Source organism: Phaethon lepturus, unplaced genomic scaffold, assembly GCF_000687285.1.
Source record: "Phaethon lepturus isolate BGI_N335 unplaced genomic scaffold, ASM68728v1 scaffold361, whole genome shotgun sequence".
NCBI lineage: Eukaryota > Metazoa > Chordata > Aves > Phaethontiformes > Phaethontidae > Phaethon > Phaethon lepturus.
In genome coordinates, this window is record NW_010516973.1 from 72328 (window position 1) to 96566 (window position 24239).

General features: G+C 36.5%; 1 protein-coding gene across 1 annotated transcript in view; it reads right to left on the bottom strand.

The window, feature by feature from the left end:
* AKAP9 (A kinase (PRKA) anchor protein 9) overlaps positions 1 to 24239 on the bottom strand; it is an 87527-nt gene that overhangs the window by 59043 nt on the left and 4245 nt on the right. Inside the window, exons 2-12 of the mRNA XM_010296234.1 lie at positions 20917 to 20970; positions 20332 to 20502; positions 17686 to 17841; positions 16395 to 16596; positions 13171 to 15584; positions 8044 to 8257; positions 7161 to 7240; positions 5334 to 5472; positions 4854 to 4951; positions 3475 to 3580; positions 2836 to 3034 (exon numbers count right to left, since the gene is read on the bottom strand). Coding sequence (XP_010294536.1) covers positions 2836 to 3034; positions 3475 to 3580; positions 4854 to 4951; positions 5334 to 5472; positions 7161 to 7240; positions 8044 to 8257; positions 13171 to 15584; positions 16395 to 16596; positions 17686 to 17841; positions 20332 to 20460 — 3737 coding nt within the window. The 5' untranslated portion in view covers positions 20461 to 20502; positions 20917 to 20970. The remainder of the gene's footprint in view (positions 1 to 2835; positions 3035 to 3474; positions 3581 to 4853; positions 4952 to 5333; positions 5473 to 7160; positions 7241 to 8043; positions 8258 to 13170; positions 15585 to 16394; positions 16597 to 17685; positions 17842 to 20331; positions 20503 to 20916; positions 20971 to 24239) is intronic.

The window sequence follows — 24239 nt, forward strand, 5'->3', positions numbered from 1 at the left end:
GGATCCGTGTATGAAGCCATAAAACACCTAGAACATGGTTATATTTATTTCGATTCTCTTAAATGGATGCTTATGAACAGGTGTACTGCTTCTTTCTTGAGTTATATAGACGAGGCATACACATGAAAACAGTTAGAAATCCAGTATGATGCATTTTATATTTAGATAACAACATGCTGAAATATATTGAGACTGTCTTTTCCAACAGAACTGCTCTATATTGTCAGAGTGCCGTACGTCAGTAAAAACCAAAACACTACCATATAGCACAAAACTCTAGCTCACCTTTCACTACATACTGAAAATACTTAACAGAAATACACTGCCAAAAGGGTAAGATACAGTATCAAACTACCTGAAAAAAGAATCTCTCCTCTAGTATTTGTGATCTGGTACCACAAAGACACAAATCCTTTGCTAAAGGACAGGGTACGAAATAGATTAAGTTACAAGGTAAGTTTATTGTCTTTGAGACTTACAATCTTAACTACACTAGGGTTTTACAGAGATCATGAAGCTTTTCTCCTGCTCAAATCTGAGAGCTGGTTTAGATAATCCTGAAATGGAGTCCAGAGTGGTAATTTTACAGAACTTTTGTCATTTTTAACTACAAAAAGTAACACGTTATTTTTAGCGTTCATGTTTCATTTGGTTAATGAACAGTAGCAACTGATTTCCTTTTTATTTTTTCTCCTTTTCTGATGTTGCAATAGAATATACCACCAGATGAAAACGTCACAGAAAAATTCTTAGGCTTGGTCACGGCTATACTTCTACTTAGATCCCAGTTTAAAAGATGCCGCAACAAACCAGGTATGGAGACTGAGTATGTAACAGATCATTCAACAGGTTACTGACTGCAGCATTGAAAGACACTCATGTTCAGGTTTGAGACGTCAGGAGACAGACCTCCATTCTAGGTTATCAGAAACTACTTTATGTATTGATCTAGGAACTTCTCCTGTAAAACCCCAGTTTCATTTTAATGTTTAAAACCTGAACTTCAGGTATGAAAGCTAAGAGAATGCAAATATTCATGGGAATTTTTTTCTCCATCTGTTAGCTTACAGATACTGATAATTGTTCTAAATGCTCATTAAACATATGTAAAATGAGTTTTGAGTATTTTAGGTGAATAGTTATCATGGACTAAATCAGAACACTAACTACTACCCATTTAAAAATAAATTAGAAATTGTACATGAATATTGATAACTCGTCCTGGCCAACACACATACAGCAGTATACAGTTTCACAAAATGTATTTTGAAAATGCTCATAGCTTTTATTTTTTTAAAAAAGGATTAAAAAATAATTGATTAAGAAGCCATACAGTCCCTTAAATCTGAGCTCTGGCTAATAAATGCATATTGATTCTACAAGGCAGATAGTGGAAAACAATGATACAAAGCCTGAGTCTTACAGATGCATAAACATTTGTAGAACTTGGACCTCTTATTCACCTCAAAACAAGTATATACAAGTATTAATTCATATGAGAAAAAAAAATTGTTATTTTACTTGCCACCTCCAGTCTAGAAACGTATTTTAAGGAATGAAAGGAAAACAGCTTAAAAGTTAGAAAAACACAGATGGCTGAGAAAAGGCTGTGATCAAACAATAAGGGAAAAACAGCTGTTTGGGTTCTGATGGGTCATGGTTGAAGGAAAACACTTTTATCTTCAGTGCTCTCAGCTTCTAAGGATTTATCCTACCACAGTCCTCTTGCTTTTTAAGAGAATACTGTGGTGAGTATATAAAATAGTTAAGAATTTCTAGAAACATCTAGACAATTTTCTCCCCTTCTTAGTAGCACTTCCTATTGCCACTTTGTCTACCCATTTCCCTTTTACAGTTGGGCACTGGTCTGACTAACAAACCCTCATAGTTCTCTCTCACAGGAGGGAAATTCAGATGAAAGAAAAATGCAGAGCAACTGAGTGGAGCTGTAGTATAGTAAATGAAACAAAAGGAAGGAATGTGAGGGTGAAAAATGGACAAACAGGAAACCAGAGATGACACTGAATAGAACACAATCAAAAGCACCCACCACTCCTTGAACACATCCAAGACGACAGTGAAAGAATCAGGGAACACAAGGACGCTCCACAGTTGTCAGGATCCCCCCAAGACACTTGCACCTCTTTCACGTTTGAATGGCCACAATGGTCAGGGCCAGAGGGAGGCCAATGAGTATGTCCCATGGCCCAGGACTTGGTGAAAGCCGGAACATGTTAAGTGGACCTCAACTCTGCCACAAAATTTATTGCTGCATATCATTCTAGAAAATCATCAATTTCATGCAACTAAGCTACATGAGGTTTCTTTAGATGTAAAGATGCCTGGAGTTTCAAGGGTTAAAAGTGGTCTGTTGAGTTGGAAGTTTTGAAATTACTGCTAAAAAGCTCAGAGATATGAAATTATATTTATGCATTATTCCAATTATCAAATCTTCCTCTATTAACTATAAATATGTAATAAATTCTCAATGCTGCACTACTTGTCTGCAATGTTTATGCAGTTTCTTCACTTAACAACTTTTGAAAGAACAAAACAACATAAGAGTAATGCTTTTATAAAGAATTTCTCAAATCCTTTAGCATATTATCTATTTATTTTTTTTTACTATTTTTCTTATTTTATCTTATTTATTTATTTTTATTATCTTTTTAAAAAATTATTTATTATCTTTATCTTATTTTTCTTATTTTCTTTATCTTATTATAAATTACTCAAAAAAGTAAAAAAACCATGTAGTTTTACACAAATGGTTATTTGAAATATTTCTTTTTGTATGCAGTGCAAAGTTATAAGCATTAAAGAACCAATTAATACCTCGTGTGGTCAGAGGATACCCCAGCACTCTGAAGCTTATCCTTCAAATGGACAATCTCTGTAGTATTCCTCTCTTCACTTTCTTTCAGCTGCTGTTGGAAATAGGACCGGAGGTGTTCCAGTTCTTGAGCATGCTGTTCTTCAAGTTGTGTTTTAAGGTTTTCAAGCTCCTTTGAACAGTATTCTTGAATCTTAGGATCTACATGTAGGTTATTTGAAGGGGTGGGTGGGAATAAATTACAGTAGTATAAATTAACTCTCTCCCAAGTTATTAAGTGATGGGCTGAATAATTACTGTAGTTAAAAATTTCTTCCGATATCGTATGAATTACTTTTCCATAACAAATAATTATAACTTAATCTTCCATTTTGAAAATTTGCATTTGATATGGGTAACAGAACTTTAACTGTGGAAAACTGAAGAAGACTAAACCAAAAATGTTTCACAGAATGTAATTCCAAGATATTTTAGAGGTTTAAGAAAATTAGAGTATCATACTTAAATACGTAAAATCTGCAAAAACCTCTTATGTGCTTCAAGTTGTAGTACGGTATGAACCAGTTAAAATTTAAAGTCATTGTCTTCTCTCTCTCTCTCTGAACATACATACATTAAAAACAGCATATGCATCTTTTTACCCATTAGACCCTGTGAAGGGGTCTGCAGACACTGCTTTCTTGTTTCCAGATGGCTAGGTGCTGCTTCTTTCCTCCTTTCTGAAGAAGATAGCCATGGTTCTTTGACCTAAAAAATAATCAAGTAAATATAAATGACAACAATTTGTCTAGCAATAATGCAAAAATATTAACTGTAAACATGTAAGTAAAGTTGGTAGCCAATGCATAAGCGAGTGTAATCAGTGTAACTATGTGTTTCATGTTACAGCCTGAATGTATACATTTATAGCTAGTTGATCAGACTGTGCAGAATGTCCATCGTAAATCTCAAACGCCTCTCTCTGGATATAAACTGTTAAGTTATAATTCCTCTTGACTCCAAGAATGAGAAGAAGAAACTAATAAACTCAGACCCAAGATGCAGTTTTCACATACAAATATTTTTTTGTACACTTATATCCATCACTACATGTGACCTGCAACCATCTCTAGATGTAATTGGTTAGTGTACTCTATTTAATACGTGGAAATACCTAACTCCACATATACTGACAAAATTTGTCTTTAGGAAACCCAGGCCCCTGAGATAATTGTAAAAGTTTGTAGCAAGAAAGACAACCTTGGCGGAGGAGGATCAGGTTAGGGAACAAACTGGACATGAACAATTTGGTGGTGCCTGATAGGATACACCAAGGAGTGCTGAGGGAGCTCATCTATGTTATTGTGATGCCATTCTCAACTATCTTTCCAAGGTCATGGTGACTGAGGGAGCTTTCTGAGGACTAGATAAAAATCACTCCTTCCTTCAAGAAGAGAAAAAAGGAAGGTTTGAGGAACTACAGGCAATTCAACTTTACTTTGATCTCTGGGAAGGTGACAGAGCAAATAGTCCTGGAAACCATTTCCAAACACATGAAGCCAAGAAGATACTCCATTTGGGAGTAGTCAGTATGGATTTATGAAGGGGAAATCATACCTGACCAACCTTTCGACACAACCTCCCATTACCTGCCCATAGACAAACTGATGAAGAATGGGGAGAGAGCTGGGAATGTGTATCCTGAAGAAGATAAGGTTGCCACTGGGCTTGTGGAGTCGCCATCCTTGGAGACAGTCAAATTTCAGCCTGACAGAGTCCTGGGCAACCTCCTGTAGCTGATCCTGCTTTGTGCAAGTGGCTGGATTATATGAACTCCAGAGATGCCTTCTAACCTCACCCATTCCATGATTCTGTGACATGGGTAGCAGCTTTCTGCATTTTATCAAATCGTTGCCTTGCTCTGCCACTCAACCAGGACACATAAACACAATTTCAAACACATTTGTTGCTCATCCAGAGGAAATTCATGCAACAGAGGAAATTCAAATGCTCATACACTCACATGCTATAAAAAGTTTACCTGTTTACAATCCTTCATCAGCTGTGTTTGAAGTGCTTTCAGCCTACTGTATTCTTCCATTATTTTGCGTAGAAGTGCATCCATACGCTCTTGCACAGCTAAATTACACAGATAACCAGGGACTTTAAAAAAAATGAAATAAAAAATTTACCATAAATTTTAATACAGTGAATTGTTCACAGATTTTCCACTGAAGAATTATCTGATAAACATTACATATTATTGAAACAAGTGAGGCCCCTTCTAAATTTTGGAAGCATTTTTATATAGTATTGATATATACGATTTTTTTGGTAGAGCTACTAGCTTCTTCTACAAAAGGAGGAGGAAAAAAACAAACCCAAAACTTTTTTCACTGATTTCCACTATAGTGACAACAGCACAAGAAAATATTAATAATAATAAAAAAATAAGTGGTTCAGAATAGTGAGGAAATCTCTAAAGCAGCTATTTAGGCACATGATAGTACAATGCCATTACCTTGAGCTTGACCTCTATGTATTGGTAATTCTACACTCAGTTTTTCTCTCACAGCAGCAGGTCTATGAAAAATATCCTGTTCCCCATCACCAACTTCTACAGAAGCTGAAGAATGTTCATTCTGATTGTCACACAAAACCTGCACAACAAATGAAATAAAAAAAAAAAAGGTGAAGAATTGTTTATTAATTTATCAATCACAATTCACAAAGAAAACAAGAAACATGGTGAATGGAAAGTAGTATTTTGTGAGTATTATCTTCTGTTGAAATGATGGCATAGATATTCTGCTGAGTCATAAGAATCTAGACAATCTTTAAAATTCTTGATAAAAGAAATAGGTATGGAAAGACTTTTCAGCTAAAACATAAATACATATATTTTGGCATGGCTATTTAATTTGGAACTGCCCAGTATTAAAATCTTGCATAGAAAAGCTTCCTTTATTAATGCTGAAAGCGAAATTACATTGTAAATGTCTCACTGTCGTAAACTGCAATTTTACTTGGAAGAAGGATTCCCTAAGTCAGAAATGTGTATCTTTTTAGAGATTACAATTTGTCTTATTCTTAAGTACTGAACAAATAGGATAAAAGGGAAGGCAGAAGAAAACTAAAGCAAATCATAAACAGAATGCCTCATGTTTGTTGGTGCTATGTAGCCAGTAGAATAGCTGCCATATTTACAATGAGTAGGTAAACATAGGATTTATCCGTATGATTTCTGAAGATAAATGATACTTGAAAAGAAATGGCTTGCTCAGAGCACACAGTGGGATTTTTTATGTAAAGATTTTGGACTCCACAGACACTGAATTCAACTTAACAAAAGTAAAATCATGATCTCTCCAAAAGCTCAACATGGAATCATACAGATCGGTAGCATTCTCCCCATCTGTGAAACAACTAATGCCAAAGACTCTCAGTCAGTTGCTACATTCTGTGAGCTATCATGGAGTCCTGCTTAGTCAGACCCAGCATAGCCCCGCTCCTATGCTGGCTCTCAAGCAAAAAAGTTCTGCTATACACTTTCCCAAAAAGGTGTTGAAAAAAGTCCAGCAAAGAAGGAAAAAAAAAAAAAGCCCCACCAAAACCAACCAATCATTTGAAGTATTTAAGACTGGAAAAACATGGCTTAAAATGAATGATGAAAGTAGCTTAATTTATCCAGAAATAAGTTTAGTAAGTCAAAAAGTACCCATTAAGGGCTATTGATTACTAGTACTCTGCAAAAAAAGATATGACAAAATAGTATGATTGGTGGCTGATACTAGAATACAAACTAAAAATAAGCTTCAATTTTTTACTATAATATTTAGTTACCGACAACAATACAGACAGCAATTTTGTTAGATTCTTAGACACTTTCAAGTCCTTAAATATATGCTGCAGCTAAGAAAGAAATTACTATATTATTGCAGATATGAGAAAGTGATGCCCTGTGTGTCAATATGTGTGTGACATCAGACCACTATTAAATCAAAAACCAAATTAAACCAAATAGCCAGAGACATAAAGCAAGGAAAAAAATACTTCCTAACTAGCAGACATAAGATGAACATTAGATAGAAGATTAAGAGTTGGTATAAGACAGAACAATTGCTGGACAAGGACATAAAACAGTTTAGGATAAAAAAATACAAAAACTCTTGCAAAGTTATTTTGGAAGATCAGGTTTAGCAGTCTCTATTTTTGAGATCAATGCAAAGATAAAAGCTGCAAAGAAGACCTGTTAAAAATTAGGCAGAAAAATATGATGACTCACTGTACACATAATTTTTCATTTTCAAAATTTCCATTTTAAAAAAGTTTTTTTGTTACGTCTTACCTGAAAAAGCCTAGAACATTCCTCAGTTACAGCTTCATTCAGCTTTTCTATAAGTCTTTGTGTAGATTTGACTTCATCATCTATGAATACAGATTATGCGTATTATTTTTAAACACTAGATGCACAACAACTTTTCAAAGATCTAATTTCCTGCCTCAGTGAAGTTTCCCTCTTCTGATCTTAGAAAGACATAGTTTTTTGTTCCCCTCTTTCTTGATCCATCACACAGAGAGATTCAATTATTATGGTAGAACTGCATGTTCAAAAGGAGTAAGTGATAAGAAACGGCTTTGTGTGTTAGTGACCTTAGAAAGATCAAAATTTACACAAACATACTGGAGAGCAAAGAACTTATGCCAAAAAAATGACACAAGGGCAAATCAGGGGATGACACAAAAAGTAGTGATAGAAAACCATCATGGTAACATAAAAGCTCACTGAGACAAAAAGTAGTAGCAAAGAAGCTTACTTAATGTGGGCAGGGAGCCAATGCAGGAATTCAAAGAACAGAGGATGAAACAAGCCTGAAAATATTTTGTTGATGCATTTGCTTAGTATTTCAGTAAGGAATACAACCTTATAGGTGAATCTATTCTATAGTTTCTTACAATTAATTGAACTAATACAAAGAGCAAAATGTGAGTTGTAATACTCCCTATTCCCGCTTTTTAAATATTATTATTTTGGGGTGGTTTTTTTTTTTAAGTACTCTGAGTAATACACTACTTGTAATGTACCAAACAATTTGGTACAAAAACACTTCAAAATGTTCTATAAAAAATAATTTACTGGAGAGCTACATGCACAAACACTTGTGCTTGTTTTCTTTTAAAGACACTGTTTTTCATATCAAGACCTTCATTCCCATAGTTTTGGTCGTTACCTGCTTGCTGAATTTTCAATGTCTGGAGCTCCAGCTGATGCATTTTTTTAAGATCATTCATCTCTTGTAGATGACTATGTACAAGCTCCTCTTTAAGACTGCAAAGTGCACTCTCTTTTTCTGCTTTCAGGTATTCACGAACCTGGTCTACATGAGCTGAATAAACCAGGGATAGGCAAATGCGCTGTGCTTCCATCTGCAGCTGTAAATCAGTCTTTGAATAAAATACACATTTTACAAAGAGTGAGAAACAAAAAAGTCCTGAATGCTGCATATATGGTATACATTAGGTAAATTTAAATATACAAAGTTTGAAAAATTGAATTGTAACAAAACAGTGTGACATTTAAGGTGAAAATTGAACTAAAATCAACAAAACTCAGTATGTTTAAATTCCTATTTTGCAGCGATAAAAACCCAGCGAATTTTACCCTGATGAAGTGAGAGTAATATCACTACCAACAAAGCAAGTTAAGAAAGTTCACCCCAAATACTGAAAAAGAGACTGTATTATTAGCAGACCTTAAAAAACATTGATTTCCAAGGCTTGTAGTTCTAGTCTGCACTTTTGGGAATGTTTTTGCTAAAGCAAAGATATGTTTATGATATGCCAATACCTATCTAGTTAGACTCCAATTTTGAAACGGTTTTTAGACATCACTGGAACATAATGCTTTTTTAGTTCAATCGCAGGAAATTGCAAGACCCTTATCACATCCTCATAAAAAAATTAAAATATTACATTACATCGGTAGCTGTATTACATTACAGCTGTAGCTCTACTCTATAATCTCACAACTGTTTCCAATGTGGTTTTGCTTGTGATTTTATTTCTTAGTTCACTGTTAGGTGGATTTTTAGAACATGAAAAAAACAAGCCAATCTTAAAAAAAAATAGAAGACGACTGGTTAACATCTATTTCTACAGAAAACTTAGTTACATACTTCTTGCAGCATGCTCTTCAACTTCATCACTGTATATAAATTTAAAGCCAGATTTACAATTCCAGCATCTAATTAAATATTGGTAATTCAATACTTAGCTGTTTTTATTAGCAAATAACAATCCTTTCCATGCTTTTCCATCCTTTCCAAAAGGGGAAGAGGGTCTTTGCTTGCAAGCTAGGCAAGGCTTATTGACGGGGCTTTAAACTAGACTTGAAGGGAAAGGGGGATAATACCAGGCTTGCCCGAGACAAGCTGTGGGATGACATGCCAAGGTTAGAGAGACGGGGTGCTAGTGAGGGCCCTCAGCCTGTTGCTCTGAGCTGTGCTGGCTACACTGCAGCACACTTGAAGTCTTACAGAAATGAACCAGGGGCTTCTTGAGGTAGTAAGAGCCAACAGGGAAACACCAGCAAAAGACCTCAAAGGAACTAAGGGGGGTTCCTCTAAGAGGGTGACAGGACTGAGAGCCCAGCTGAAGTGCCTCTACACCAATGCACGCAGCATGGGCAACAAGCAGTAGGAGCTGGAAGGCACTGTGCTGCTAGAAAGCTAAGGCCTGGCTGCCATTACTGAAACTTGGTGGGATGAATCCCATGACTGGAGTGCAGCTATTGATGGCTACACACTGTCTGGAAGGGACAGGCAAGGAAGGAAGGGCAGAGGCATTGAATTCTACATCAAGAAATGGATAGAGTGTGAAGAGCTGAATTCTCTGAATAGCCACAAGCAGGTTGAAAGCTTATGGGTAAGAATCAGGGACCAAGGCAACAAAGGGAACCTTGTGGCTGGTGTCTACTACAGGCCACCCGATCAAGGGGAGTCTGTTGATGAAGACTTCTCACTCCAGCTACAGAAGGCATTACGCTCGCAGGCTCTCATCCTGCTGGAGGACTTCAACCACCCCAACATCTGCTGGAAAAGTAGCACGGCATTCTCTGAATAGCCACAAGCAGGTTGAAAGCTTATGGGTAAGAATCAGGGACCAAGGCAACAAAGGGAACCTTGTGGCTGGTGTCTACTACAGGCCACCCGATCAAGGGGAGTCTGTTGATGAAGACTTCTCACTCCAGCTACAGAAGGCATTACGCTCGCAGGCTCTCATCCTGCTGGAGGACTTCAACCACCCCAACATCTGCTGGAAAAGTAGCACGGCGAGCTGTAGGAAATCCAGGAGACTCCTGGAGTGCAGGGAGGATAACTTCCTATGCCAGGTAATTGACAGCCGTACCAGAGGGGATGCCATACTGCACCTGTTGGTCAACAACGCAAGTGAGCTAATTGGTAATGTCAAGACTGGAGGCAGCCTGGGCTGCAGTGACCATGCACTGGTGGACTTCACACTCCTGAGGGATAGGGGACAACCAAAGAGTACAGCCAGGACCCTGAATTTTTGCAAAGCAAAATTCCAGCTCTTCAGGGAGTTAAGTCAATAGGACCCCCTGGGAAGCTGCACTCAGAGACAAGGGAGCAGAACAGAGCTGGCAGATCTTTAAGGATGCTCTCCACAGAGTGCAAAAGCTCTTAATCCACAGACATAAGAAATCAGGAAAGGAAGGCAAGAGACCAGCATGGCTGAGTGGAGACCTGCTGGTCAAACTTAAGGGTAAGAAGGAAATGCACAGGCAGTGGAAGCAGGGACAGGTATCCTGGGATGAGTACAGGGACACTGCCTGGTTGTGTAGGGATGAGGTCAGGAAGGCCAAGGCACGGCTGGAGCTGAACTTGGCAAGGGATGCAAAGAATAATAAGAAGGGCTTCTACAGGTATGTCAGCCAGAAAAGGAAGGTCAAAGAAAGTGTATCCCCCTTGATGAGCAAGACTTGCAGACTGGTAACAATGGATGACGAAAAGGCTGATGTACTCAGCAACTTCTTTGCCTCAGTCTTCACTGGCCAACTCTCTTCCCACACCTCTCGAGTGGACGGACTGCAAGACTGGAGGAGCAAAGTCCCTCCCACTGTAAGAGAAGACCAGGTTCGAGACCACCTGAGGAACCTGAAGATGCACAAGTCACAGACCTGATGAGATGCATCCCAGAGTGCTGAGGGAGTTGGCTGATGTACTTTCCAAGCCACTCTCCACGATACTTGAAAAGTCCTGGCAGTCATGTGAAGTCCCTGGAGTCTGGAAAAAGGGAAACACTCCACCCATTTTTAAAAAGGGTAGCAAGGAGGACCCTGGAAACTACCAGGGTCAGCCTCACCTCTGTCCCTGTGAAGATCATGGAACAGATCCTCCTAGAAGCTATGCTATGGCCCATGGAGGACAGAGAGGTAATTCCAGACAGCCAGCATGCCTTCACCAAGGGCAAGTCCTGCCTGACCAGTCTAGTGGCCTTGTATGATGGAGTGACCACATCAGTGGACAAGGGAAGAGCTATGGATGTCGCCTATCTGGACTTCTGTAAGGTCTTTGACATGGACCCCCACAACAACCTTCTCTCTAAATTGGAGAGAGATGGATTTGATGGGTGGACTGTTCAGTAGATGCAGAACTGGTTGGATGGTTGCATCCAGAGGGCAGTGGTCAATGACTTAATATTCAGATGGAGATCAGTGACGAGTGGTGTCCCTCAGGGGACCATACTGGGACCAGTACTCTTTAATATCTTCATCAATGACACAGACAGTGGGATTGAATGCACCCTCAGCAAGTTTGCAGGTGACACCAAGCTGAGAGGGGCGGTTGACATGCCAGAGGGACAGGATGGAATCCACAGGGACCTGGACAAGCTCAAGGAATGGGCCCATGTGACCCTCACGAGGTTCAACAAGGCCAAGTGCAGGGTCCTGCACTTGGGTCAGGACAACCCACAGAATCAATACAGGCTGGGGGATGAAGGGATTGAGAGCAGCCACTTGGGGGGGACTGGTGGATGAAAAGCCGGACATGAGCCAGCAATGTGCGCTAACAGCCCACAAGGCCAACCACATCCTGGGCTGCATCCAAAGCAGCATGGCCAGCAGGTCGAGGGAGGTGATTCTGCCCCTCTACTCCACTCTGGTGAGACCCCGCCTGCAGTACTGTGTCCAGCTCTGGAGCCCTCGGCACAGGAAAGACATGGACCTTTTGGAAAGGGTCCAGAGGAGGGTCACCAAAATGATCAGAAGGATGAAACACCTCTCCTATGAGGACAGGCTGAGAGAGTTGGGGTTGTTCAGCCTGGAGAAGAGAAGGCTCCGTCGAAACCTTATTGCAGCCTTTCAGTACTTAAAGAGGGCTTGTAAGAAAGATGGGGACAAACTTTTTAGCAGGGCCTGTTGCAACAGAACAAGGGGTTATGGTTTTAAAGTAAAGGAGGGCAGATTTAGGATAGATATAGGGGAGAAGTTTTTGACGAGGGTGGTGAAACACTGGAACAGGTTGCTCAAAGAGGTGGTAGATGCCCCATCCTTGTAAACATTCAAGGTCAGGCTGGATGAGGCTCTCAGCAACTTGACCTAGTTGAAGATGTCTCTACTAATAGCAGGGGGGTTGGGCCTTTAAAGGTCCCTTCCAACTCAAACTATTCTATAATTCTGTGATACTACCTGCAATTTATTTACAACACCAAAAAACACAAGCAAAATTCCTCCAGCAAAACACAGAGATTGGTTAGAATCACATGATATGCATAACTTCTGTATCTTCAGATGTTTCTCTTCTCACACTTGCATCCAGATACATTTCTTAAGTAGTGATAACCGCATATAAAGAAAAATTTTCATAATGGAAGATTAGTATTTCACAAGTTTGATAAAAGATGGCTGAAGAAGCCAAGAGTTTCATTATTTCTTTATATTGTTTGAATGAGTACTTAGAGTACTGAAAAGTTAATCACAGATTAAAAAAATTACATCCTGAGTATGTTTTCAGCTAAAGTAAGTTAAATGGTGTATCAAAATGTGAAGTGCTCTAAGCATCTTCTCCTTACCTTTTGTTGTTGTTGTTGACTTATTTAAGTGTAAGGGAAGAGCATTTCTTTCACTGAAAAATAGCATCCTCATACACATTGACTATGGCTACCATTCTGGTCATTCATGTAACCACTTTCAACCATTGGCCACACTGCCACACACACATGACCACATACCCAGATTTCAAAGCAGCTTATAGGAAAAATAAGATGCAAATTTCCAAGTGCAAGATCCTACAAATTTTCATACTAAATTATTTTCTATACTGCCTTATGTACCGTACCTGTTCTGATTTTAAGGCATCCACTTGCTGCTGAAGATTATTATTTTCACTCTTTGTAATGGCTATTAACGATGTTTCATCTGTTATCCCATAAAAATGCTCTACAAGAGACTGCTGTTCTGGTTTCAACATTTGCTGAACTTCCTTTCTTTTTGTTACCTCATGACTGATATCTTTACCTGAACCTAGATTTCCTCTTACATTTATTCCTTCATCAACTTTATTCCTTGGACCAGGGGTTTTATTTCTACTTTCAGATACTGGAGCAGCAGTCTTTAGAGCTTTTCCTTTACAGCATTTTGTCTTAGGGTCATTACTACTACTGTTTCCTCTCTGAGCATGGCTAATTATAACTTCTAGTTCTTCACATTTCGCTAGAACTTGTTCTTTCTCATCTTTTAAGGATTTAACTTTTTCATTTAAATGACAAATTTCACTATGCTTTAACTTCAACTGTTCAGAGAGATCAGAAAGTCTCAAGGATAATTCCAGTTTCTCGCGCTGGGTAACCTCAAGCTTTTCCATAAGTTCTGTTGCATCTTTCTCAACAACTTCTCCAGCCTCAAATGTGTCTGCCCTGGACACCTTGATTTCTTTACTCCCTTCAAAACCAGAAATTTTAGTTTTAAATAAAAGTGGTCTATTGCTTTGTAAGTGTTGAAGTTTTTCATTCAAAGCTTTGAGTTTCCTTTTATATTCAGCTTCCTGCTTATTCTTGTTCTCTTCTAACTCAGTTTTTGCCTTCAGAAGACTTGCACATTCTTTCTGCAACTCTTTATAATTAGCTTCAAGTTTTTTCTCAGTGAATGAAAAGGCACTCTTCTGCCTTTCAGTATCCTCTTGGAGTTGACCATTTCGGTTTTTAAGTTGTTCATTTTCAGTAATAAGCTTTTCTAGTCTTTTTTGCAAGTCCAAAATTTCTGACTTAGCATTAATGCTGTTGTTAGAAATGACATTTTCTTCAGAGCTTACCAACATACTTTTTAATTTCTCTTCCAGAGTTTTGTTTTCCCCCTTAAGAAGGTTATTTTGTGTTTCAAGTTCTGAACATTTTTTTTGAAGGCTATCTTCTCTCTCCCTCATTTGTTCCTGCATCAACTCAGTTTTAAGTTGTAGTTCTTGAATTTCTTGTTCAAGGGTACCTTTTTCTTTTTCCTCTTGCCTAAGCACTTCAATCTCCTTCTGTAGCTCATGGATCTGAAGTGTCATTTCTTCAGATTTAGAATTTACAATAGACTGCTGTAAAACTTTTAGGTTTGAAATCTCTAATTTTAACTGATTTTGTGTTGTCATTAAGTTGTCCTTTTCATACTGCATGGCTTCTATCTTTTGACTCATTTCATTTTGTACCTCATCTAACTGCTGTTTATGGTGCATATTCAAGTTATCTTTAAGGCTTTCCATGTTCACCATGTGCTCTTTTTCTAAGTCTTCTTTAAGTCTGGAAAGTTCCTCTTCGTGACTAAACAGAAGCTTTGTTCTCAGTCTCTCTAATTCTGCTTCTTGAGATTCTGCCATCCTATCCAAAACTGCATCCTTCTCCCTTTCTAGCATTTCAAGTTTTATTTTGTAATTTGTGACTTCTGCCTCATGTTTTAATTCCAATTCCTTCCTAAATTCAGAGGCAGAAGCCAGCTGAGTTTTTAAATCTTCGATCACAAACTGGTATTTTTCAGCTTCATTTAATCTACATTCCATATCCACTATAGTTTGCTTGGCTCTTTGAACCTGCTCTCTTGAAAAATTCAGCTCTTGGAAAAGATCTTCCATTTTAGTTTGCTGAAGAGACTTCTCTGCTGAAATGACTTCCATCTGTTCTGACAATTCTTGCTTTATTTTTTCCCTTTCATTATCAGCATCTTGCAACTTCATATTCAATTCATTAATTTTAATATTTATTAAATGCATTTGATCATTATTAACATTCTCATTCAAGCACAGACTTGAATTTTTCTCCAATTCTACTTTTTGTTGCAAAAGACGCTGTTCTATTTCCATTGCATGTTGCTTAATTAATTCTTGCTTCATTTGTACAATCTGCTGGCCATGCATTTCATCTAATTCAGCCTGAAGTTGTGCCAGTCTCCTTTGTGTTTCTAATTCCATTTTTTGCACAATGTCAGCTTCAGACTGGCTGTCTTTATAACACCGTTTCTGCAATTCTTCCACAGTTCCCATTAATTGTTTTATTTCATCAGAACATTGTCTTTCTTTCTGCTTGTAGGTGGTAAGTTCAACTCTCATATTACTTATCTCCTGGTTCTTTAGTGAAATCTGTTCTTTCAATTCTTCAAGTAGTTTACTGACATCTGATAATTTTTCCTTAAGCTGAAATGAATTTTTTTCTTCTTCTCCAAGTTTTGCTTCCAGCTCTTCAACTAATGCTTCCTTTTCTTGTAGTTTACTCAAATCTTCTCCCTCATTTTTGTGTTTTTCCTTTAAAAAATGAGCAAAAGCATGTTCTTATTTTTAGTTCACTATCTGAACATATAAGAATATGTATAGACTTAGCTATTTAAACACAATGACTTTCTTTAGAAGGCTAGTGATCATTTACTGATCTAAAGATAAGAATATAATATAAGAACTAAATATAAATATAAGATAAGAACTAAATATAAATTATTTGTTGACCTCATTTGGAGGTTTTCTGTACCTTTGGAATAAGTGACAATCCCTGCCCCGCCCCTTCCCCCCCCAATCACTTCAATCTTTTCCAGTTGTGCGCTGATATTTAAAAAAAAAAAAAAAAAAAAAAGGGGCAATTTACTGAAAACATTATCTCTTGTCACTTTTAATGACACTTAATTTTTTTAGGTGCTTTTAAGATGTTTTCTCTGAAGGATAATAATAAAAATATACATGAAGAAAATAATTCATTTTTCCTTAAAACAGAAAAGATTGTTCAACCAGGTTATTTTAAATTTTTTTTCCTAAAAAAATGTCATTTAATGAAGGCATTCTAATAGATAGTATAGTTTCATAATTTGGTGTAAATACTTCTGCAAATTTTTTAAAATGATACATGACACTGACATAAAAATTTCAGTTTTAAATTATACACATGTGTTAGTTAACAGAAGCAGTCTTACAAACTTAAAATCTTTGTATACATTATATACAGCACACTCATAATCTGTGTTTTGGCCCTTAAATTTTGAAGGAACTACAAAATCCTGAAAAGCAAAAAGAGATCAGGAAAAGAGATCTTTCTAGTAAGGAACGTACCATTTCATATGTTGTGATTTTTTCCTGAAGACATGCTATCTGCAATTCAAACTCTTCATTCTTTTTTTGATAATTCTTCAGCAGACGTTCTTGTTCTTCTAGCTGTTGCTGATGTGAAAGTATCTGTTGCTTGGCTTGCAATAAATCAGCAGCTGTGCAACTATGGCTGGTGTTCCTTAGGGCTTCACTTGCCTGCAACTTGAATGTTAAAAAAAAAAAACACACAACCCTAAAATATATAAAGTTTTTCAGAAACAGCTTGCACTCCAAAAGAGTGATCTTTACTTTCTTCTTCCACATCACAAGCTCAAAGACTTTTGCAAAATTTTATACTTTCTTTCAGGAGGAACTGGAATTTCCTTATTCTTTTGGGATGGCCAACCAATAAAAAATATTTAGTATTAAATCATTGTATGGTGAGCTAGCACAGGACCGCAGTGTCTCAGAAACATTTCTAAGTAGTAAAATGAACTACTTGTAATTACCATCCCCAAAATCGTATTTTTACTATCAAAAACTCAGTATTCCAAATATAATCCACCTGAAGCTCAAAAGGCTATACGAAGTACTTAAACAGCACAAAATACTGCAAGATTCAACTGCAACACTGTAAACTGTAGTCATGCAGATTAACAGTGTCCATGGCACCTCAAGTCACCAGTGCTTTTTAGAACAAATCCTCCTCTGAATCTTGTTATTTAACTTACCTTCTAATAACACCACAAGAGGCAGGTTTTACTCAAAAAATTAGGAAGGAGTGGAGCATGAAATGGTGACCCACTAAAGTTGATGTCTGGCTGTTTTGATTTCAAAGGGGTTTTTTGTATGTTTTATCATACAAAAATGTACTGCAACTATTAAAATTTATTGTACCACAACCTGTTTTGTTTTAATATATTTTTGATGTATTTTAAAACTAGTAATCATAGCCATTTAAAAAATGCAAACATTTTCACTTTCACCTTTTTCAGGCTGGATTTCAGCCCAAAGCTCTGAGAACTAATTACACAAGAGTTTTTCCCTAAGAGCCGCCATCAGAAGCTGTCATCACATACTATGGAAGAACACAGACTAATCTTTATTATTTTATAGTGAATTAGTACAATAAACCAGGTACCATAATGATAACTCTAGGTACAGTAAAGTGACCGCTGATCTATACTAAAAAGCAATTCTTCAAAAATGCACTAAAAATTCTGTGTTTTTGCAGGAAGTAGCCATTTACGGACCCTCCAAAGCGACGCCAATTTTCAAACCCAAATAAGTATTGGTAGCACTGTAACTTACATGCTGAAATTGAATTTGCAGTTTTTGACTTTGTTCAGTAAGCTCTAAGAACTCCCTCATAGTTTCATCCTTCTCTTTCCGTGCCTGCTGTAGGTTAGTAGTGAGCTGAGTGATAATGTCATCTCTTTTTTTGATAGCAGCTTCAAATTCTTGCAGCTATGAAAGATAAAATTTAAACTATTAGTGCACATCAGAGACAGAGACAAAAGAAATACTAGCTTAGTCTAGTTAAGTAGGAATATGTCAACCCTCACCTCTCCACATAAAAGACGTCACACAGACCTACTGGAGCATTTATGTTTCCACAAACTCTATTTGTAAATACTTCAGAAACAGATTTTCCCCCCTCATTTAACAATATATGACGTCTCTATAAAATATATTTATCAAAGAACAAAATCTGAATGTGTAAGAAGGTTAATTAGTTAAATATATAAATCACTTTTAAACTAAAAAGCGTGGCCACATAAACAAACCATCATAAAGGAAGCCAGAGTATCTATTTATAGTGTTTCAGCAATTTTGTAGAACTACTCAAGTCCACACACTTTTCCCACAATAAATGCAAGTTATATCATCTCTCACTGGAAGTGCAATAAATTACATTCATGGTACTAAAAGTATATAATAGATACCATGCAGTATCCTACCTTGTGAACCCAGAGAAATTATTCATAACTACATGAGAAAATCAGCTGCAAAACTGATGCAGTGTATTTAACAGATGAATCTTTTGTAAGGATGAAGAAATTATAAAAGTGTAAAAAAAAAAAATCGTTTGCAAGTGTTTTATTTTCTGTACAATTACACTCAGGCAGCCAGAAATTCTACAATATTTATTGGGACTGTTTTCATGTGCAATTACATAATGTTACTCAGTTTAATGTCACTTTGTCAATTTGAACTTATTCAAGGTTAGTGGATGCTTCATCTCTATGTACTGCAGACTTTGTAAACCATCAGTCATCTTCTGTAACTGTTTTGTTTATAATACTCCCAAAAAGAAGCTTCTCCAGTTTATATTCTGTCTTGAAGTAAAATTATGCTTCCGGACGAAGCTTACTGATTTAGAGAATAGGAGCATTATTCAGTAGGACATAAAAAACCAGAAGTCCCTTAAGCCAAACTATGCAAAGAATTTGAGGAAGTTCTTTCAAAGTGCTTTTCAGAACACTGCAGTGAACTCCTATTTTAAAAGCATGGATTTAGTAGATATACTAGATGTTTGTTATAATGGAGAAAATTAGGAACAGATCAGACACTTGTGTCATATGTTTCTGTTTGCACCTATTCAGTGAAATCGAATAACTAAATCTATCTGTTCCGGTCCACACATTGTCATATGATGATTTTCAACTTCTTTTATTCAATCTTTTCCTTTAACAAACAGGCAGAACTAAAGCACACAACATATCTGCTGAATTCTCCTTTTACAATTCTTTTGTTTCTTCTGAAAAATAAACCATATGCACTTCCCAACCGAGATATTATGCACTGTACCACTATCATACAAAAATGTACTGCAACTATTAAAATTCCTGTTTAATTTTAATATATTTGTAATTTATTTTAAAAACAGTAATCATAGCCATTTAAAAAATGCAAACACTTTCAGTAGTCACAATTGTGAGAAACTAAAATTATGCTTATGTTCTTTATTATGCTATAACTATGACTATTATATTTAGCACAACAGATACAAGACACAGTAATTAGAAGCTAAGTTTGACTTAAAATGCAACACCAGAGATTCACTAACAGACAAAGGAATGATATACCATCTCCTCCAGGGCAACCACTTAAAAATCACTCTAGCATGGTGGAAAACATGATATCCATTTTAATGGATAAAATACGATCAAAAGCAGAAAAATATTATAATTATGCAATAATAATGAAGGTGAAAATGACTGAATATTAGAACAGTTTTGGTATTCTATAGCACTTTGCAAAAAATAGAAAAACACGATGATGTGACCTGAATCCAAATTTAAAGAGAGAGATAAGTAAGGCATGAAGAGTGACACAGCACTGACTTCAGTGCATTGCAGCACTTCGTTAAACTGGAAGAAGAAGTATTTAATATTATTTACTTTAAAACCTAACTTTACATTCCAGTGATATTTCTGAAGTAAGAAATACTTCCCTGAAATCCCAAGCTATTAGGTATTTTTTAAAACATTCTGATACAGTTGCCTTGTATTTCAGTCTGTGAAGTCTGACATACAAATACCTTTTTGGCTCAAGGATCAACTCAGTTATATCATTCCTTAGGAAGTAAAACCTGAGGTTTTTTGATCTTGGAGGATCAGGAAGCTATTAAAGAAATGCAGTCTTTGCACTAATAGAGAAGAATTAGGACTCTTTGTGAAGAAAATTGTCTTTCCATTCCCAATTTGAAGAAAGTCACTGCAAAGACGACTGGAACTTTAGTCACAAAATACAGAGAAAAAGGACACACGATGGAAATGCCATTCAAAGAAACAAAGCACATGGTATGTGATCAAAAGAAATTGTGTGTAATTCTACATTACATACTGACTGCATTCTGAACAGCTGCCGTTAAGTGTGAACTCTTTCAGGTGATGCTCTGCATTTTTGCATGTAACCGAGTAGCGAGTAGAAAGCAACATAAGGTAATTATACCTGTTGCAATCCTTCTGTACCATAGGCTGCCCTCATTTCTTCTAGCTCTCTGTTTAGCTCTTCAATCTCCTGTTGTTTCCCAGCCAATTCATTCTCCATCACCTCTAGCTGCGTGTGAGATTGCTGCATTCCATGCTCAGAACAAATCTCTCCAACTCCAAATTCTTCTTCCTAAATCAATCCAAGTTCCTTAACATGCCATTTTTTTATGCTTTATCACAGTAAGTAAACTCAAACATCAAATTCTGTATCAAACGCCACCTTAGTACATTAACATACAATACAGCATCAATGATCTTATTGCCATGGTAACCTCCTTTGTTAGTATAATTCACACCTCAAAAGCACTGACATAAAGCGTTTCTGCAAGTTCTGCTTTATAATCTTAGTCTTAATTGAAGTAGTAAATTGGTTTTAATTTGAAGTTTAATGATACACTATATTAATATATAACAAGCAATGCAGATGCAGAGCACAGCATGCAAAATAAAGTATTAGGCAACAACATAATTTTTGTTCAAGACAAATTGTCTGAGGTTTTTAGTATTCACCATTAGTATTATAATTCAATTTGCAATACTGTACCCTGATTAAGTCTGCAGGTATAGCTGTTCTTGTCACAAAACTGCAACCATTTACCTGTATAAAGACAATTTCTAAATACATTATCATCTGAAATAAAGCTGGATTTCTATTTTCCATTCATTTGAATCTTATGTGATGATTCCTGCAGACCCATGGAATTTTTATGCTACAAAAATTTATTTCATTTGAAATACAAAATAGCTTTATATATAGTAAATTGCATCAAAGTAAGCATAGGTAGCAGATAAAACCCCCAAAATTGCAAAAATATATACTACTCTCTAAAAACAAAACACATATTGCAAATTTAAACATCTAAAGAAAACAAAGGAATTCAGACTTAAAGATCAATGCAAAGCTTTATAACTGAAATTATTAAAATGCAGTACTATTGCATTTTAAATTATATGTTTAATATTTCTAACTATTGCCAAACAAAGTTATGCTCTCTGAAAGATATTTCTACACCCCAAGATTTACTGTTTCTGAAAGTCACCAATCTCTCAATTGTGGATGAAAGGCAGTATCATGGATTCTCATCCTCAATTTGAAGGAATTTCTTAAGATTGAAAGAGAGCAGAAATTACACATTTAACATAAGGCATTTGGAAAAAAAACTCTTTCACTCACCTAACACTGCAATCCCTTTCAGCTTCTACGACAATTTTGGTTCTACAGACTGTGCAAACCAATAATGATGAATCTCCAAAAGGGAAGCAGAAGCCCAAGTAGCAGTTATAGGTTAAAAAAAAAAATCCAGATGAAAAGAGTATGCTGTGTACTTGTGAGTAGCCATAACAGATGGGCAGGCTTTTAAAACAGCAGACCAATGTTTTAAAATGAGAAAGCAAGAACAGCTGTATTTCCCCTCAGAACTGTTTATTGCATCAGAGCCTGAAGCAAAAATAATGGTACTAGAGATGGAAAGGCATCATAGTATTTCAGACTCAAATACTATGCTTACATCAAAAAAAGAAGCTATACTGCTCAGACATCTGCCCTAGTCTAGACCAGCGCTTATTTACAAAGGACTATCATGCATGAGGAAATCAATAAGTTACTCGACATGGAAATACACTGTTATAAATAGGATCAATATAGTCATCGAGTTTGTATTAAGAGAATGAATATACCTGCATTGGACAAGAATTTGCAGAGCTGACACAGTGCCCTTTCAATTCCTGACTTCCTCAGTAAAAAGGAAGACATCACAGAGACATCACTACCTTATTTTAGAAAGAATAAAGAAAACTGCAGCAAACAGCAGTCCAGGCAACTCACAGAGGCACTGCACATCGTTTGTCTATTGCAAGATGCTCACTCTACATTCAGACATACAAGCGTCTACACAGCGCCTGGCACCAATGTCTTTATTCAGATTTTGGTGCATGTCCCAGATTAGTAACACTAGTAGTTTAATAGAAACTCTATTATGAAATACTTCTTTTCCTTTTTTTAACTCCCATTTTATTTAGGACTAATTGATAAAGATGTACTGTGTGATTCTTGTGATCTACCACAGTGGACACGCTTCTCTTCCTGTGAATCATTTCTGTGTGCAACAATCAAAGACTCTTACATGCTTTATAACAAGAGCTACTAGGAAAGACATAAAAGACTTATCTCATTAGATGTTCCAGACTCCTTAGCAGCTGAAATTTCTACAAAAGACCTTTTACTTATAAAAGGGATTTTGCCATACACATTCAAAACGACTGTCTGGAACTTGGGAAATCCCACCTCATTTACAGCAGCCTAGCTTTTAGGCATCACAGAAGTGAACCACAACACAGTAGTCCATGCTGTTTCTCATGCACCTTCTCCTTTCAAATGCCTTACGTTTTCTGGTAAAGTGCAGGTTGAAAGACAAGACAACAAACCACGCTGTAACCTATGGAAAAAGCAGCCAGACTGCCGCAGCACGGTGCTGTGCTGACAGGAGCCTTGAGAGCAGCCCAGCAACTTCTGGCATGACAGGCAGTTGGGGCTGAGTTATTAGCTTCAAAATATCTTAATTTAAAATTTATTTTTCACTCATCTGCAATCTATGAAAACTGTAGTTCAGATACCAGTCAGTGTTAACAGATGTCTATACAAGGCCTGCTGGACTTCTGTGTTTTCTCTCATGGCCCTAGAGGTTTGCCTGTATAGAGATCTTCTCCAAGCCCATAAATACTATTGATGTAGACTCTTATAATTTCTTCTTTTAAAGCTTTGCAGTTCACCTTTAATGCTGAAACGTCCTTATGCCTTAATGCTTTACGATGTGCTTAGTTACATACCCCAGCAACAATTACATTAAACATTTAAAGAAGCAATCAAACCGCATAGCATTTTAAGATAATGGAAGCAAGGAATAAGGAGCTCTGGATATAATTGCATAAAGAAATAACCACAAAGTAATAAAAAAATTAATTTTACAACACATTAGCTACCCAGGAGTAACTGTTTGGATGAACAAAAGACATGAAGAAAGGGAAGGTTATGGAAGTCCCTCAAAGGATGTTCTGTCTGATTTTTCTTCCTTGCTTGCATTTTCAAAATAATTCCCAGAAATAGTATTTACTAATATAAAATAAAATGTAACTTGTAGTCTATTGGCTAGAAGTAAAGGTATAATTTATATTGCATCAGTAAATACATATGCTTAAGACAAACGGAAGGAATCTTCTTCCAGAGAAACAGAAGGAAAACCAACTTCCACCACTGAATTAAGGCAGCGATTAATGACAGTTGCCACCAGAGGTCAGGATTAAATTCATGAAGTCGCTGTACCCTTTCACTGTTCCTTAGACCTTCGAAGACCTGAACCTGTACCTCAGAAATAGCAGTAATAATATATAATGTGTAACTACTTAGAACATTAATGCCATTACTACAGAGATTTCCCTTTATAAATAGCAAACTCATGCTCAACATAAATCAATACATATTGCTCAATCACTGAAAAATGTAGAAAATACCTTAATGCATGAAAATAATATAACCTATTACAGACTGGCAAGCAGACTTCTGATTAAAAAAGTGCTTTGATTTGGTAGTAGAAACACACAGAAGTATCTGGAATGGATTAACAATTTTACTTTATGTTTTCATTTTTCCTCCCTTTCTTTTATATTTTTGACATCTGAGTCCTTCACAAAAAATAATACTTAGACCTCCAACAGTCCTTGTCAATGTTCTTAGCCTCTCCTCAATTTTCTAGGTATGTCACAACTGACTATATGAAACGTAGCTAAAATTAGCAATTAAGACAACTTGGGAAAATTGATTTCAGTTGTTTGGGGTTTTTTATACTCCATAAAAGAAAATAATTTTCAGTT